General features: G+C 43.0%; 3 protein-coding genes across 3 annotated transcripts in view; 1 reads left to right on the forward strand and 2 right to left on the reverse strand.

Annotated features, from left to right (window-relative positions):
* The window catches only part of tenm1 (teneurin transmembrane protein 1), a 194,627-nt gene extending 192,212 nt beyond the window's left edge, over positions 1-2,415 (forward strand). The window contains exon 38 of the mRNA XM_022205180.2: positions 862-2,415. Coding sequence (XP_022060872.2) covers positions 862-1,617 — 756 coding nt within the window. The 3' untranslated portion in view covers positions 1,618-2,415. The remainder of the gene's footprint in view (positions 1-861) is intronic.
* A 1,121-nt stretch (positions 2,416-3,536) lies between these two features.
* On the reverse strand, positions 3,537-9,037 carry sh2d1ab (SH2 domain containing 1A duplicate b). Its single transcript, XM_022205179.2, has 3 exons — positions 6,164-9,037; positions 5,794-5,857; positions 3,537-4,132 (listed from the first exon to the last, which is right to left on the reverse strand). The coding sequence occupies exons 1-3, from the start codon at positions 6,298-6,300 to the stop codon at positions 3,863-3,865; spliced, it is 471 nt and encodes a 156-aa protein (XP_022060871.1). The 5' UTR covers positions 6,301-9,037; the 3' UTR covers positions 3,537-3,862.
* A 144-nt stretch (positions 9,038-9,181) lies between these two features.
* Positions 9,182-12,286, reverse strand: LOC110958580 (type-2 angiotensin II receptor-like). The gene is made up of 2 exons (XM_022205178.2): positions 12,099-12,286; positions 9,182-11,531 (listed from the first exon to the last, which is right to left on the reverse strand). The coding sequence occupies exon 2, from the start codon at positions 11,487-11,489 to the stop codon at positions 10,221-10,223; it is 1,269 nt and encodes a 422-aa protein (XP_022060870.1). The 5' UTR covers positions 11,490-11,531; positions 12,099-12,286; the 3' UTR covers positions 9,182-10,220.
* Between the last annotated feature and the right edge of the window lie 5,747 nt (positions 12,287-18,033).

The raw sequence follows: 18,033 nt of genomic DNA on the forward strand, positions 1-18,033 counted from the left end.
AGTTTTATTTTAATTATCTGACAAATTGTTACTAATATATACATAGTAGACACATTTATCTAATTAATATAACACTTTGCGTCTTCATATAAACCAAACTGAAACAAAAAGGCACATTATTACCTGATAATCGTCTGCCATTTTTTGTGATGTCCGTGCTTTTTCCTAAGCAACAGTGCTTCCAAAATGACCACCATGTTAGTAATAAGAATGTTTTCCACAGTGACTATAAGAAATAAAATGAAGTAGTTATTTGGTTGACTGTAGTTAAGTACATTAAGTATTTTGCTGCTTGCTGCTTCTTAAAGGAACAATCTTTGTGTTGTGTCACTGTAAATGTCAGGTATTTAGTCGAAAAAATAAGAAAATGAGGCTGATAGCAATGGAAAGACTGCCAAAATACAATAAGACAAATATATGTAAACATAACTGAGACATGTTTAAAATAATACTTGAAGTTCAGTGCACCTGCCTGTTGTGTAAAACACCCTTCTAATGTATAAAGCGAAACACTACGACACTGGAGTACCATTTCCTTATAAGGGATGAATGATTCAGTACTGGTCAGCTCTCGTAAGCCCATTTCACACCAGACATTTTGACAAGTCATCAGAGGAAACATATGATTAACAAGATTAACTGCAATGACTGCACAGCCTGTGTTTGCCACTTCCAGTTCATGTTCTGGTGTAAACTACTTCACTGTTGTGCTAAAGGTCACTGAGAGAACCCAAACGTAACAGCCATCATTAGTGTTGTAAGGTCAAAATATCTGCTGTTAAAATGATGCGTCACAGATGAGCATGTGACTGTAAATCAGATAAGCCTCTGTAATAAATGGGTTGTCATGTGTTTTTGCAGGTGGTTCTGGGAATCCAATGTGAGCTGCGGAGACAGCTGAGGAGTTTCATCTCCCTGGAGAGGTTACCGCTGGTCTCTGAGCCCGTGGGCTCAACCTGTCATAGGCCGGCACGTCCTCCTCCCTTTGGCTCCCGGCCCTCTATTCTCGGCCCCAGCATCAGATTTGCGGTTTCTCACGGTCGAGTGAGTGCAGAAGTCATCGGAGTGGCCAGCGAGGACAGCCGCCGGGTGGCAGCCATTTTAAACGGTGCCGTCCACCTCAGCGGCCTGAGCTTCACCGTCCACGGCTGCGACACCCACCACTTCCTCCAGTCCCGGCCAATTGAGGAAGACCTCGCCCTGGGGCTGGGAGTCGGGGGGCGTATCCTGGAGAGTGGCGTGAACGTGAGCGTGTCTCAGATGAGCGCCACGGTGAACGGCAGGACTCGACGATTCGCCGATATCACTCTCCAGCAGGGGGCGCTGTGCCTGTGCGTGCGCTACGGCGGAAGCGAGGAGGAGGAGAGGGCACGGGTGAGAGAGGAGGCGAGGAAGAGGGCAGTGGAAGGAGCGTGGGAGAAGGAGAGGAAGCGGGTGGATATGGGGGATGCAGGGAGCCGGGCGTGGAGCGAGGTGGAGAAGCAGCAGCTACTGTCCGGAGGACGTGTTCAGGGTTACGACGGCTACTACTCTCTGCCTATAGAGCAGCAGCTGGAGCTGTCCGACTGCCCCTCCAACATCCACTTTATGACACTGAGCGAGGTGGGGGGCAGGTAACAGAGACACATGAGCAGCCCCCCACCCCACCAAAGACTGCCTGTTTCTACTCTACTCTGATTTGTTCTACTGTTTCTATACTGTATGGAAAAAAAGAAGACAACGACGACAAAGAAGAAGAACAAGACGAGAGATTGGGGGAAAAAACTTCCAAATGCCTTTAATTGTGACAAAATGATGGTATTTTATTATTATCGTCCAGTTTCTCCGATTTCTAACAGTGGCACAAGCAGTGTGGTTTGGCTGTGGCTTCGCTTTTTGTATCCCGACTGACCGACTGACTCACTGATGGACTGACTGTCATTTGCTGTTTCAACACTGTTCATCGTTTCGGACTGTGTTCAGTATCATCGAACTGTAGAGATGAAGACTTTAGGATTGCCAGTGAATAATCCTCTTCATGACTCAAATCAAGAGCTCTCCGGTTGCCATTTGAGTTCCTACATGGTTTACCTCGGATATACTATCGTTTACATATTGTGTAAGAGAGGCCTTGTCGACTCTGACACTCCCCTTTAGAGAAGGAAACCTCCTGTGGTTTTCCGCCTCTGGTGTGCTCCAACTGTAGTTTGTATGAGTGTGTATACTAAAATCAAGAATGTACATAGCCAGTGCTTTCACACTGAAAAAAAAGTGCTCAACGGGAAATTATGTTGTTCATAAGTGTCAGTATTGTTAATCAATAGAAAAACAGTTACATTTTTGCAAAGAATTATACATGGCTATAGTAAATATTCTCGCTGAAAAATCTAACTTTATTGGGTTACAATGCTGATTAAAGTTATTATGTGTGAATTACCAGTTTGCTCTCTGGGATTTCATAGGGATTGTTGCTTATTATTTCTCTCCGTGTCTGTTCTTTCTCCCTCTCTCTCTCTCCTTTTTCACGTCTTCTCTGTCTCCGCGCCTTCCCTCCAACACATTTGTTGTGCCGTCTTTGTTCTCGTTTCTGGGAGTTTGTAAGTTTCAAATCTGTGCTGTCATTATCACCCATCATTATGGCTCAAACCGAGATATGTATGAGAAACCTGCGTCTGTCAGAAGAAGAAGAAGGAGGTGGAGAGAAGAAGGGGGGGGGGAGCAAAGAGGAAAGGGAAAAAGAAATGTGACAGCTGAGGCTCAGCGAGTGGGTGGTAAGTGCAGAAGGGGCAGGACCTGGAGTTGGCTGTGCCGTTCTCTACAGCTTGTCTCCTCTCATTAGGAAATGCCAATCAGACTACATGTGAACTACTTCCAAGCCTCTCCCCACCAACAAAAAAAAGTAAAAAAAAAAAAAAAGAAAGTTAAAAAGTTTGTTTGGTTTCTCTCGCTCTCTCTTTTTTTTTTTAAATCTAGCTACCACTAATCCACCTCCCCGTCCGTCTGCCTTTCCCCCACTCGCCTCCCTCCCGCCGTCACTCCGCCATCTGCCCACCATTAATTGTTTGTGTTTCTCTCCTGGGCTGCCGATGACAGAGACACACAATGCATATGTTCTGACTGCGAGCAGGTGATATACATTCCTCACTAGCACTGCTGATCGACTGCGATGCACCTTCCCTTTCTAAACCATATGCTCCGCTAGATACTGTCCAACCTCATCTCCACGGTGAAAAGATGGAGGGTCCGGTTGCTAGGAGACCACTGCACTGAAGAATTGTCTGAGCTGAATGGATGCTCTCGCTGCCTCTCTCTCTCTCTCTCTCTCTCTCTCTCTCTCGTTTTCTCCTTCTCTTTCTGTGTTTCTCTTTCATTTTTTTTTCACGAGGCTCCAGTAATGTCAATCAGATGAATGACGCAGCCTCCTCCTCACCCCCTCACCCCTCTCTCTCTCCCCCACCCAGCAGTCAGCATTCTCTCCTCGGAAATCACCGCTTCAATATGTCAAATTGAATTCGGGTGTGTGCGGGGTTGTGCATGCGTGACCTTATTTAAAAGAGTTTCCAAACCAATATCATTTATTTTTCTTCGCCAATCACACAACTCTATTGCATTAAGAGAACAGAGCACAATATTTGTTGTCAACTTATGCATGCAGTAATGGATATTAATGTTCCAGCGGTGGAATATTTCACATCACATCCCTGAACGTTATGGGGCTGCATGTGCAGAGAGGAAGATACCGGAAGGAGATCTGAGTCACCGCTAAAAGAACTTAACAAACAAGGAAAAAAATGACATTTACTTCACAGACATCATGCTAGGAACTATGCAAAAATTGTGTTTTTCTTCCTAATTAGCTCAGTGGTGAGGTTAGGGTTTGCCCCTAACTAAAAGCTTGCTGCACCTCCTTCTTGTTCCTGTTTTTCTGTCCCTGAGCAGCATGTGGCGTCAGCTGATTGAAGCAAGGGTTTGAGCTGCTGTACGTCGGCGACTGGCTATTGCTGGGCATCGGTGGCTCGGTGTGTGTTTGCGCCCGTCTCTGAGCGGTGATGGGGTAGAGCAGAGGCATGGCAATTCCTTGTCCAGGCTTCTGGAAAGCTGCTATCAAGTTCCTGATCTTCCGGAAATATCGTTTCTGCACACCAGGAGTGGTCTGAAACAGAAGAGAGAGGGAGGGAAAAGAGTTCAGAGGAGAATTCAGAGCGCCTCCGTCTCCCATCTCCACATCAAACCCCACGGGGGAAATGAAGAGGACGGGACAGGGCCGTCTTGAAATGAGCTCTCACAAATTCACCTTTAAGGGAATCAGATATGCTGAAAGTGGAAGCAGAAATGCAAGTATATTGAGCAAAAGGGCAGACTGGCAATTATAGTTTTATATATGCGCTGCACTCATCCACACTGAGCTTGTTTTAAAGACAATAAAAGCACATATTAATTTAAAAAAAACACGATGCAGGAGAAATTAAATCTACAGCTGCTGTTAAAACTACTTTAAAAAGGAGGAAAATAAACTAATGATAGACTCAAGGAGTTTAAAAGCTAAATTTGGAAAACTCAGGATGCAGTTACCTCTTAAAGCTTTGGCTCCCTCGGGTGTTTTTATATTTTGTTAGTCAATAAAAAGCAATATTCAAGGATTTATGCGAGACATCTAAAAGGCTTGAAGTGTCCCATTATCTCAACAGCTTTACTTCTGACAGAATGAAGCTGAAATACCACAAAGATCACTTGAAGAAATTATCTGTGGCATAAGTAAAAATATAATAATTTGTTTTTTAAACCCATCTACTGGGTTTCATGTGGGCTTTCAGACTGTTTTCTCAAGGCTCTTTTCAGGGAGCTCTTGCAGTTTTTCTAATTGATAACACACACACATCAATTTCCCACTTGTTTGTTTGCCCACAGCTGCCACTTTAATATCTCTAAACCTTTGCACTTTTTGAAAACCACTGTAATTTTGTCAAGTAAGGCCTTTAAAAACACATTATGTGTTTTCATTCCGCGCTATCAATCATGCTGTAAGAAATGGTGGAAAATTGTGTTCTTTGAATGCATTTTAAAATCATTTAATCAGAGAGCACTTCCCACAGCGCAGCACTTTGGATGCTCCTGTCTTCGGCCACAAGTGGTACCTCTGTTCCCGAGAATATTTCATTAAAGTGATTGATATTGCACATGAATAATGTAAACTGTTATGAAGCTTGTAGTGAAATTCTTGTAATTCAAACCTTTTCTCTCCTCCCCCCCCCCCACATCTGTTCACATCTTGATGCTGTCAGTGAGAATGAGCGAGGGTAAAATGTCGTTACAACGGCATCTAGCTTAGTCGTCAGAGAGAGACACAGCGTTCAGATGTCTCTATACATTCCCGTCTCTGGGTGCACGCCAGCCCTCAGTGCTCAATTACATATCCCATCAGAAATGCTGTCAAATGCAATTCTACGTTTCTCATCTCTGGAGTATATGCTGATGCCATGGCGTCTTAAATTTGAGGTGGGGGTGGAGGAGAATTGAGGAGCAGTGGGGATGGGAGTATCTCACAGGGTGTTATTGCGAAAGGAAAAGAAATGCACCCGTTTTTCAGTGCTGTCACTCCTCAAGAGAGAGAGAAAGGAAGCATGTTTGCTTCAGATTCACAGCTTGTTGAATTACCCTGGCACCAAAACAACTTCTAAACCAATAAACACCGACTAAAGCGAGGCAGATGTGCAGCTGTTATTCTGTAGAGGTGTCTTTGAGGGGTGGGTGTGAAACGAGTCGGTACAGGGGAAAAATGAAAAAAAAGGCAAGAAATCAGATAAAAAGTCTCACCTCTGCAGCCCACGAACCCGTGTCATCTCTGTGGAGTCTGTATGTGTAGACGTATCCGTTGCACCTGCACACAAACACACATAGAAACACCTTTGACCCCGGGTTTGTCTTTCAGTTTAATGAAATTTACTTCTACTGTCTCTGTCATTGCACCTGTGGGACTGTTCATTTCACACTTAATAATACACCTCACTATTTTTTGATTCCACTCAGCTTTTTGTGTTTTTATTTTCTTAAATGTGACAGGATCAATAATCTCTATGACAGCAGAAAATAGGATTATGTAAGTGTTGATTGTGAGGCCTCAGCAAGAGCCTTATAAAAGGGGAACAAAAGCAGCTTCTGCTGCACAATTTGTTTTCTTACTCACAGCACACACAGGCAGAAGACGCCTTCCACAGAGTCACTGTTGCGGACGAGGTAGCACCCATCTCGGCCGTCCTGGGCCAGCCGCCGCTCCCCTTCTTCTTTACCAATGGGTCCGTGGTAGACAGGCAGGTTTTCCATCTCTGCTTCTCTCCAGATGTGCTTTTTTAGGTTTTCTTCCTCCTCCCAAGTGTCAACTCTCCTCCTTGTCTTTCTTGCCTTCAACTTTTTACTTTTTGTCTTCGCTGTATCTTCTCCAGACTGCAAACACAGGTAAGGCAGCTGTCCAGTGCTCTCATTCGATTACTTGCTTCTCACTGTTTCAAATTCTCTGTTCAGGGAGGCTGAGCTTTGCCAAGCGAACTCGCAGATTTTTTTTTCCACTTTCTCACCCAGACTCTGAGAGCAGAGCTCTCCAACCTCCAACCAGTCTGACTTGATGCTCGGAGTCGTCTTTGTTCTCTGTAAAACACACGCACGTAAAATGTGGGTTCGTGTATCTCTCAGGAAATGATTGTATTTTTCGACAGGAAATAACTTCAAAGATGCTAACGGAATATTTCCTCAACAATAGAAAGCACAAGAAGGGGACAAAAATAAGTAATATCACCATTTTCACACAGGAAAACGTATATTAAGCATATGCCGCGAGCTACACAGTTTCCAACCACGCTTTGTTTTGTCATTAACACCACATTTCCACCACAGCTTCCACGAATAATGATGTAAAATTAAGATTTAGTGACGCAAGATGCTTTCAGATCTTTTATCTTACAAAAGTTCCATGATACTAATATAAAAATACTCCACTTACAAAGAGTCCTGCATTTTAAGGCAAAAGTACAGAAATATTATCACATAAATGGAAATTAAGTACAAAGTACTAGATCATTACTGGTGCCTCAGCATTTTAGTGTTGTAACTGGTGATGTGAAGCTAGTTTGAACTACTTCATATACATTTTTAAGTACATTTTAACCAGAAAATTGTATTTTAAAAAAAAATTTTTGGTTAAATATTAGATAACTTTACCTTTCATTGCATTTGAATTACAAATATGCATGTGTTTACACAATATATTGTATCCAAAATCTAAATCAGTAAAGAAGCTACAGCTGGAAAATGAATGTAGTGGAAGAAAAGGTGCATTATTATTCACTGAAATGTAGTAGAGTGGAAGTATCAAGTACCAAAAAATTACACTTAGAATAAGTGCACCACTTGAGCTCATGTATTTAGTTCAAGGATACGCAATTGGGTTCAAACAAGGACCACGTTGTCAGCACTGAAGGGCCGACAAAGAAGTAAGCTGATGTTTTGCATTTTGTTCCATGCTTGTTTGCTTTAGAATGGTACTACAAGTGAGCTGCAGCCTGTTTTATAATATTTACTTTCTTGCATTTTATTTGTGTTCAAGATTTAAATTACTGGCTATTATGAGATTGCACAAACTCATATGATGAGGCATGACAGTTGTGATAAAAGGTCACATTTGGCCCTTTCTTGTTGCCTCCTACAGACTCACTGACTTTCCACAATTGGAAAAATACAGCAAATTCTTCCATTTTCCTACTTTAACTTTTAAAACACGTCAAGGGAAACAATCAGAGGCTAATCTGCAGCTAGAGCTTTAATTAAATCCAACTGATACGCGAGAAGAAGACATTTCATTGCAGACAAGCAAGAAGTTTATCACCTGCTGTTTACCGTACACTTCTCAGCATACATTTCCTCATCACACATATTCTCAGCCACATGTCACCGGACTGTCTTCTACTAAACATGTGTCAAGGATGCTCGCACCTGCTCTGCGAAAGAGAGAGAAATCAGCTAATGAAGCTGCGTGCATACTGTATACACTCTGCGAGCTACAAAGAAATCATCCTGCAATCTGTCCTGTCAGTCGGAAAGTTCTGCTGTGTCAAATTAAGGATCTAGTGATTAAAATATTCAGTGTTTACTGCATGACATGCTTTTTGTTTTTTTCTAGCAAACTGATAGCACAGCATCTGGTATTTTAAGCTCAGCTATCACATTGAGATGTGTATTTTTCCTGGTTTTGGTGCCGTTCACGACCACGTGCAATCCTTCACAAACGACCCTTCAGAGAGGTTAACCTTGCATTTGTGGCTTTCAGTATTTTGTCCGAGCTGGTGGCTCTTTTTTTTTTTTTAATGCAGCATTCGTTGACAATGTGTGTTTTTATACATTCAGAACTGTGGCCTACATGAGTCATCAGTCTGTGTCAGAGCCATTTTTCCCTCGGCTCAGAAAGATCATGAGCGGTGGGACTTTGGGCCTCTGTCTGGGTAAAGCATGCCAGTGGCGTCTAATTCATTGCATGTGCAGAATTTTAGCGCCATCCAGTGGCACAATGTAAAAATTTAGAGGCTTGATCGACAGCAAGTTCATCAAAAAAAGAAGTTTTTTGCTTGCTTTTGGTGTCATATCAATCTGTAAAGAGCTATCTTTCATAAAATACATAAAAAACACTTTACCACTAAGCAAAAGCTTATCTAGGATTATCAATTATAACAAAACACATTTCCAGCATGTTCCATCTGCTCTCAGCTCACACAGAGAGACAAGCCAGGGTCAATGCAGAATGCAGCAGATCTATACTGGACACAAATAGCAGAGAGAGATACATCATTGAATAGCTGGCGGCTCCCTCAACCAACACAAGTGGCTGGACTGGAATGCATCATAAGGACATTAATATGAGATTACGATATGATATCTGGCCTTGATATGTAGAAAAAAAAACCCATGTGAGGCTTGCTGGGAGGGGCAGAAAATCGAGGAGACTGGAGGTCCATCTGCCAGGCTGACAGTAATCTCAGCACTCTCATTCCCAGGTGGGGAAAGCTCTCAGTCACAGCTGTTAGACTGTAAGATTGGGAAAAGGGAACATTAAAAATTGCAAATGGATCTGGTTTCACAAAGTAAGTGTTTGTGTGGAGCTGGACTGACATTAGCCACACAAACTCCCATTTTTGTAGAGGAAGAAGATACAAAGAAGTGGCATCTGTAGCGAAATATTTATTAATTATTCACTTAAACTGTCTTTACAGAATAATACAATAACAACATTACTAGTTGATTACACATATAATAGCTTGGTCCCCAAAAAAGAGCAGTGGAAGTTTTAATGGTGTGCTTAACTGTACCTTGCAGTGACCACAAATTCAGTTGAGATGAGGTTAATGTTCTGACATTTGCTTTACCATATACAATACTGTTATGCATACAGAATACAAGATGTTGTCTACCATTTGCAAAACTACCAAACATAGCTAAAAAGCCTAGCTAAAGCTTCCCCTGAAGGTTAAAGGCCTTTCCTTGTACAGTAACTGGTAAAAGTTTTTTATAAAATATTTATTTATTTATTTATTTTTGCCTCTCTAAGGGAGCAGAAACAAGTTGTGAATAAAACATTGAAGTATTGATGCTTTTTGAATCGATATGTGAGAAAACTTGTTAGGAAACTGTTGCCTGCTCACACATCCAGCAGTTACAGTGGAGAGCAACATTATCATTCGGTGTTTGTGTTTATCTAGTGAATGTAAATCCAGTGTTCACTGTTTTAAAGCTTCCTTTATTAGTTTTATATCTGTTTCTTTAGCAACTCAACGCTCCACTACCTCCGCTAGCTGTTTGCCAACTGTGTCATCTGTTTTCCTGCTGAGAAGATGTGTACAGTGAGTTTTTTTGGAGTTTTGTCACTCAAATGAGGTGCCTGCTGTGACCCAAAAAAAAAACACTGACAGTGAATAACATACCAGCTGCTTAACTGCTTTGAGATTATTCAAATCAAGTGTGTAAAATAGTCTGTCTGAAAAAACAGCATTACATTTATCTGTTTGTTGTTTTTTTAAACCCTCTTTAAACTCCTTTTTCTCTTTTCTGTAGCAACTTTTCTTGTCTTTGTACAGCAGAATTGAGCTCTGCAGGAATTTGACTCGGTCAATTATAGTAACAGTTCCACCTAACACACGCGTGCTTATTGAAGTTCAGCAGTCATTTGACGTTCATTCTTCGGAGAGGTGTAGGGGACCTCGCTAAGCGGGACCGGAGGGCTCCACAATCGCCAGGTCTCTGAGGTCACTGAGTTTCCGAGAGAAGGAGCTCAGCCTGGTGCTGAAGGAGCCTCTCTTCTGGCTGTGTTCCTCCCCACGGGCCTTCAAACAAGCACTCAAGCCCTTACAGAGGCCCCTGAGTCGACCCCGGAAATGATTCCCGATGAAGCAGTAGAGCACGGGGTTGATGGCCGAGTTGGAGAAGCCCAAGCAGAGGGTGAGAGGGGTGAGGTTGTCGATGGTCCAGGTTACCCAGCAGCTATCCAGCCAGCCCTCGCTCTTCAGCACGTCTATGAAGGTCACACAGTGAAAGGGGAACCAGCAGAGGAAGAATGCGATGACCACCGCGGCTACTGTCCACAGCACCCTCTCCAGCCCCCTCCCCTGCTGGGGTCTGGCCCTGCTGTTGCTGGGACTCACACAGGGGGTCGGGGGTCTGTCTGGTCTATGATGGCCCTCCTGGGACTCCAGCGATTTAGAAGAGGGCATGGGGTGGGATGGTTTCTGCATTCTTACCAACCCTGTGTCTGCTAACAAATGCCTACCAATAACACAGTAGCAACAAGAAATGACAAAAAGTGGCAGCAGGAATGCCAGAACAATCTTCATCCAGGTCAGCGTCCTATACCAAGTGTCATCGGGGTATAAAATGGCACAGACCTCCACGCCAAGAACCTCTAAGTAGTGAGTGTCCCTGATAGCCAAGGTGGGGGCTGAGCAGGCACATGCCAGGACCCACACCAGGATGCACGTGAGCCGGGCACGTTTGGGGTCTCGTGCACTCTGGGAGCGGAGCGGATGCACGATGGCCAGGTAGCGGTCCATGCTCATACATGTGATGAAGAAGATGGAGGCGTAGAGGTTCAGGTTAAGGAGCATTCCGCAGATTTTGCACGCCACCCAGCCAAAGGGCCAGCTGTAGCCCCGGGAGTAGTAGACGGCCCACAGCGGCAGAGACAGCAGGAACAACAGGTCGGACACACACAGGTTCAGCATGAAGGTGTTAGCTACAGTTCTCCTCGAGGCACTGGCATGGGCCAACACACACACTGCCAAGGTATTGGCGAGGATTCCCAGCACACAGATAATGCTGTAGATGGAGGGGATCACTGTGGTCATGGGTACAAGAGGCCAGTCTGTGCAGTGGGGAGCAGAGGCGTTCGCATAGGCCGTGGTGTTTACAGAAACCTCTACCGTTGAATAAGGGGAGAAGGTGGAGTTGAAAACAGAGCGGTCATTTGGGGTTGCCATAATGCGTCACACGTTTCCCTCCTTTCGGTTATCCAAGGTCAGCTGGAAATAAAACAAATCAGGAGGGCATTTAAAATTCAGTTGCCTTTTATGGACCACATTTCCCCGCACGGTAATCCTTAGCTGGCTCAAGTGTTTATTAGCCATCCTACTTGATAACTAATCACAGCAAAAATGCATTACACCATACTGGAGTGGAACTGTTATGAAATACATAGGAAGAGGTTGTAATCATCTGGCTCCTCAGACACAGCTACATTGTGTTAAAAATTGATTTACTTTTTTCAAACATTCCTGATTTAGATGAAAAAAGTGTCAACTTAATTTTATATTTCATAGTTTTACCGGAATCGTACAAGTCACAGAAACTGATTCTATTACAGTGGAATGCACAAGAGGATTACATTACAAAGAGCAGAAATAAGTGAAATTTAAAGAAAACCAGTAACATACGGAAAATGACATCATTAATTAACATTTGCAATGGTAAATATCCTAAACCGGTTGAATTAGTGACAGAAACAAAGAGATCAAGCTACCCTCGCCCCAGCTCTGAAATCAACACAAGCCGTTTTTAATGATTTTTCCCGTTGATCGGATTCATTTTACCTGATATGATTGAGTGTCCAGTCCAAACAGTCAAGCGGTTTTCACTGCTTCTTTTGGCTAAAGTCCATGTCTTGACAACTGCTCCTCGACCCCTCTAAGAACAATCTGCACTGCTGAGCACCCACAACCATGTCATACTTCTGTGTGTCTGTGTGTCTGGAGAAAACAGACTGGAGGCTCTGAGAAACCAGATGAGGGTTGGGGGGTCTTATAGCCCCCAAGAGCCTCTTTCAGGATTGCGCAACAGAGAAGTTGGTGCACGTCACACCGTCATCATTACTGAGGGGCTGGACTGTACCTGGACATGAGCCAGCTTGCGAAAGAGCAAGAAAGAGAGAGAGGAACTTTTGTTTTTCATTGCGTCCCTCCTTTTTTTTCCTCCCTTACAGAGCCTCTACCAGAAAAGGCCAAAACTGAGGAAATCAAGTCAAGATGTGAGTAATAGTGGAGTCTCCAGTGACTGCAGACACACAACCATGTGTCATACCTGACTGTAACAAATTGGATGTTGGTGCGTTTGAGGTGTCAAACTTAAAGCCCCGAACTGTCCCAACCAGAGGCCTCTGACCCCAAAAACAGAGGCTGTGTGTTAATTAGCAGGGCCTCGTACTTTGTGCCATATTCCTTCTGCCAGCGGTCAGATAAGCCATGGGAAATATTTACTCTGTCTCAGCGGAAGTCAAGCCAGTCACCGGGACAGAGGGAGAAGGGAGTGAGGAGGAGGGTGAGGAGGGGGAGACAGAGGCACAGTATGGAAGATGAATGAGGAGGAGGACGAGCAGAAACTGCAGGGAGTGAACGAGAAGATGAGAAGGAAAAAAGGCAGGGAGAGAGGAAGAGGAGGGAGAAGAGGAGAGAAAGCGGAGATTCCCTCCAGTGGTTTTTCATTAAAGCCTCTGGTGAAAGTTAATGAGGGATGCGTGCAAAAGCTCAGAGACTGATTACATCACAGCTTCTTTGATCAACAGCGCGAGTATTCATCACTCCCTGCGAGCGCACGAGCACCAGCGCGTCGTGCAAGCGCGCACCGATGCTTCGATGCTTGTGCAACTGGATGCGCTTAATCTCAGGCCGGTGCGCGCTTCATCGACGCAACATGCTCGAATGTGTTTACATGTGTGCGCACTCTGCTCCATTGAGTATCTATCAGGATGTGACATGTTCTAATAGCCGTGGGAAAGCTGACAGTGAGGATGAGGGATGAAGGTGAGGCTGAAAGCGGATTTTTGAAGGCCACAAATGAAGAGCTGTGTTGTCGCAAATCTTGCAGGATATGAGAAATCGGGAATGTGCTGTGTGTTGCAGAGCTGTTAAAATGGGAGAGTTAAGGTTTCCAAAACGGAAACTTGGTGATGCAGTGTTCTTCCATTGGCATGCTGGGTATGCACAGTTGTTCTCACACGCTCAGATGCCGTATCTTTGTGAGGACCCACCTCGTAAGCGTTGGGCCCAATTTCATCTATGACATGACCACAACCCTAATCCAAGGATCATTCAGGGCCGCCAAAATGCCCTCACACTAAAGGTCTAAAACTCACATTGGTCCTCACAAAAACAGATGTTCGACTGCTAGTACACTCATACCCTCACAGATAGTCAGAAGCCAAAGGCCCTCAGTCATGACATGCAACAACTAAAAACAGAAAATTATGGTGTCATGCTGGCCAACAGAAACAAGAAAAAATAGAACTGCTCTGTCTGTGGAAAATACTTTTACAGAAGTACTAGAATACCATTTTCTTCTACTCCACCACATCCTTCTTTTTACTCCACTATAATTTTCTGACAGCTACTGATGAGCTGTCTTGCCTATAAACACAAAAAGGCAACTTCATAGATTAAAGTGATATTTATTGCAGTTTTCTTCTATGTACATGCATCCAGAATAATAAGCAAATTTTCATATGTAGTGGTGAAGCACTCCATATTTAGCCAGACTTCTTCTAAAAACACATTAAAGAGCTTGTATTATGCACATATACAGGTATATAATTTGTTAATTTTGAGGTCTACTAGAATATGTTTACTCGCTTTAAGGTTCAGAAATCACACTTTGTCCTCATATATCATTGCTGCAGCACATTTCCTCTCACATTTTCTGGTTTAGGTCAAGTTCCCCGCACCTCCCAGGCTGACTTTTTGGTCCCACTTGTAAAAAGTCAGTCGGTTCTGATTGGTCAGCTAGCCCGGTGAAAGCAAAGCAACTTTAGTTTCGGATCCTAGAGTATAGGACTGTGGCTGTAGCAGAGGCTGTTCTAGTGAGGAAATAATGGTGAACTGCAAGAAAGCTGCTCATTCTTTGTTAGTCGGCATGTCGCATTATTAACAACGCAGACATTTGTGTGACATGATGATGTCAGTAGGTAACAGAAGAAAAGCCTGAGGTTCAAAAGAGGTGTTTCAGGGAGGTAGGGAGCAACAATAACTCCTTTTGCTGCCAACTATGCAAACTCGCAAACCTTTTACATGCAGACAAAAGCTCTACCACACAATAAACAAGAAAAGTACTCAGAGAGCGCAATACTCCGCCAAGGCTGCTCAGTGGTTTTATCATTTCTGACGGCTGAAATCTTGAAAAAAAAAGTCGTGGCAGAAATCACACCACCATAGAATGTGTCCATTTGATTTAGATGTACCCACAAACAAAATGATCTTGCGCTGAGCACAGGTGCATGTTATGCATGTGTACGGATATATATACATATGTACAGATACCGAATTGCATGACTTAAATGTTGTGAAAATTATTGTATTTCATGATGAAATGTTCCTATTCAGGCTGCACAGTGGAGTAGTGGTTAGCACTTTCGCCTTGCAGCAAGAAGATCCCGGTTCTAATCCCGGGGTGGGCCTGGGATCTTTCTGCATGGAGTTTACATGTTCTCCCTGTGCATGCGTGGGTTTTCTTCGGGCACTCCGGCTTCCTCCCACAGTCCAAAAATATGCTGAGGTTAATTGACTAATCTAAATTGCCCATAGGTGTGATTGTTTGTCTGTATATGTAGCCCTGCGATAGACTGGCAACCTGTCCAGGGTGTCCCCTGCCTTTGCCCGAGTCAGCTGGGATAGGCTCCAGCACCCCCTGCGACCCTAGTGAGGATAAAGCGGTGTATAGAGGATGGATGGATGGATGTTCCTATTCATTGTAACTGTGTGGTGTGTAACTCACATGAAGCTGTGCTCAGTAATTTTCAATGAAGTGCTGTAAAAGAACCAAGGTCTAACCATGTGTGATTTTATGAGCAATGTGGCTCTATATTGTGGGGGTTTGTTTTACTGTGTTTTTATGTCTTATTTACTTTTTCTGTTACTGTAAGGCACTTCGTGATTTTTTTTTGTCTGTGAAAGGTGCTATATAAATAAACTTTACTTACTTACTAACTTAACCAGCAGCGAACTAGAGCTAACACATACCAAGATGTATAACTCATGCTCGTGTCCCTGTATAAAATCGATGCTGTTTCTTGCCTTTGTCAGTCACTTGTCCAGACTGTGTTCTGTTCATGTGATTCCTTGCTGCAAGTAAAACCTTGCTTTGACTTGAGAGTCGACTCTGACTATTAATTTGGAGAAGTCAGGACTCCACTGAAGAATTTTCCTGACATTAGATATGTAGCGGGCGGCGGGCATTGATGGGACTCGGAAACACCCCCACAATTTAATCAATTGTTCCTTGTATGATTTCCAACGGATATGTCCTGATAAGTCCACAGTGGTCAATTTATTGCAGGATCGCAGCTGACATAGTGTTCACTTGTTGTCATGGTTACAATGACGCCCTGCCACAATCTCACAATGATATGGAAATCCTGAACAAATCCACGGATCCAGACTATAAGCCGCATCACTGCCAAAATATAATCAATTGATCCTTGTGTCATTTCTGACCTTCCCTGAAAGCTTCATCCAAATCCGTGTCTCAGTAATGTTGCACACAGACAAACAAACGTACGGCGATCGTCACATACCTCCGCCACGTTCCTTGGTGGAGTAATAAGGTAAACCCCGAAAAGCTAATATATGAGTTCTTTAAGTACATATTGGGATTGACAGTAAACATTATTAGCCCTCTTAGCAGCAATGTCAAACTGTCCACCAATTTAATGCTATCACAACATCAGATTTCAACTTGTCCTGAAAAAAAAATGGCATCGGTAATCTCAGTTGTACATTGCACTTTAGAAAATATTAGCAAAATAGTGGATGTCTTAAACACTACATATACTCACCATGAACATGTTTGTTTTGCAGCTGTGATGATGCAAAGTCTCACAAAGCTCCTAGAATAGCTGCAGACTTTGAGTGTTGTTGTTTTGCAACAGCCCTTTAACTCCTACCATTACCTCAGGCACTACTAATCACAGTGAAAACATTACAGTTAATCGTACTTTCACTGGATTTATCTCAGAACGGCTCCTTTGACCTTTGCCAATATTTTTGAATGGCAATCTCACTTTATCCTATCTGCAGACAATCGATTCAACCGTCTCACAGTGTACATGTTGACACCTGATTCCCTTTATAAGGCACTCACGGCATAAAAAACAAGTCGGAGTTAATTCTGCTACAAAATTGCAAATCGCAATTTGAGAGGCTGAGTGATTAGCAGTTTGAGCTCAGCGTGGGAGAGCGTGTTTGTGTGTGTTTGTCTGATGATCCAAACACAGGGATTTAGTTACAGCCAGTGTCTGTACAGACAGCAGATAAGGAGAGCAACAGAGCAGAGAGCATCAAACTCCAACTTACATCACAACTCTCACTGGACATCAATCTCCCAGCTAATTATTTTATCACTGTTAATTATTTTTTTCAGGCTTAAAAGCATGACATTATATTTATTTTTTTTGCATTTGCAGTTTGTCAAAGGTCTCTTTTTCTTTCCCCGGCACTCATTAAACAAAACATAATCATTATGTAACAGCGGAAGTTCTGCAGTTGAGATGTCAGGAAATCTGCCAAACAGACAAGTTTGCATTATGTTCAGTATGTTTTTGTTAGATGGACAGAACTGCCAACATCTGACTTAATTCAAATGCATGAGAATAAAAGGAAACTGTGCTTGTACTGACCTGAACAAACAGAGGCACAAAAAAATGTGTGTAAGTAAACATATATTCACAAACACCACTAAATAGCTTCTGTAACTGTTGTGTTTATATTTCTTGCTGATAAATGTGCTATGTGTTTACTTGATAGTGGGGGTCTCCTTCACTGACCGGACCCTGAGAAGATAACCACCACAAACCACCAGTCCTCTGTGGAAAATCAGGCTCTTGGGGTTAAAAGGTGGGAGGTCAGTTTTGTCCCCCTCCCTGCTTCCTCTCTGACGGTCAAGAAACAAATCTGAGAGCGCTCTGGCCTGTTTGACAGAGTCCAGTCTTGGCATTAGTTCTCAGATTGTTATTGTAGATGATGCCTGTGGGTCAATATCAGTATAAAGTACATTTGCCATCCTTATCAGTATCACTCAGTTTTCACAAAAATGTTGCAGAATAATGAAACTCTGGGGTCTTATTAGAAGTGGACAAACATTTACACATATATCAGTACAAAAATAAGTCTCTTAAAGTGTTTTTCCTTCATTTTATACTATTTTCTTTAATTGGATGCACATGATTTTGGCATGTCCCAGACACTGCTCTGCTAACCACAGTGTGTGTAAAAAGTGTTTAAATTATGCTAAATCGATATTTTTTAACATGGTTTTACTGTCCACAAGACATTATTTGATAAAATGAATATTTTTAATCATGTACATGTTTTTGTCATAATTATTTTAAGCATTTCACACCTGTCCCTGAAATTGCTGTCCACCCTGTCATTATGAGGTAACTGTCCCTTTAAGAAACCCTCTGATGGGTTCAGTGGCATCACTACTAGCAATATTTCTTTCTTCACTGGAGACTGAAATGGTGGCGGGTTTCAGAGTAAGTTG

The sequence above is a fragment of the Acanthochromis polyacanthus genome, chromosome 10 (genome assembly GCF_021347895.1).
Source record: "Acanthochromis polyacanthus isolate Apoly-LR-REF ecotype Palm Island chromosome 10, KAUST_Apoly_ChrSc, whole genome shotgun sequence".
In the NCBI taxonomy this organism is placed as follows: domain Eukaryota; kingdom Metazoa; phylum Chordata; class Actinopteri; family Pomacentridae; genus Acanthochromis; species Acanthochromis polyacanthus.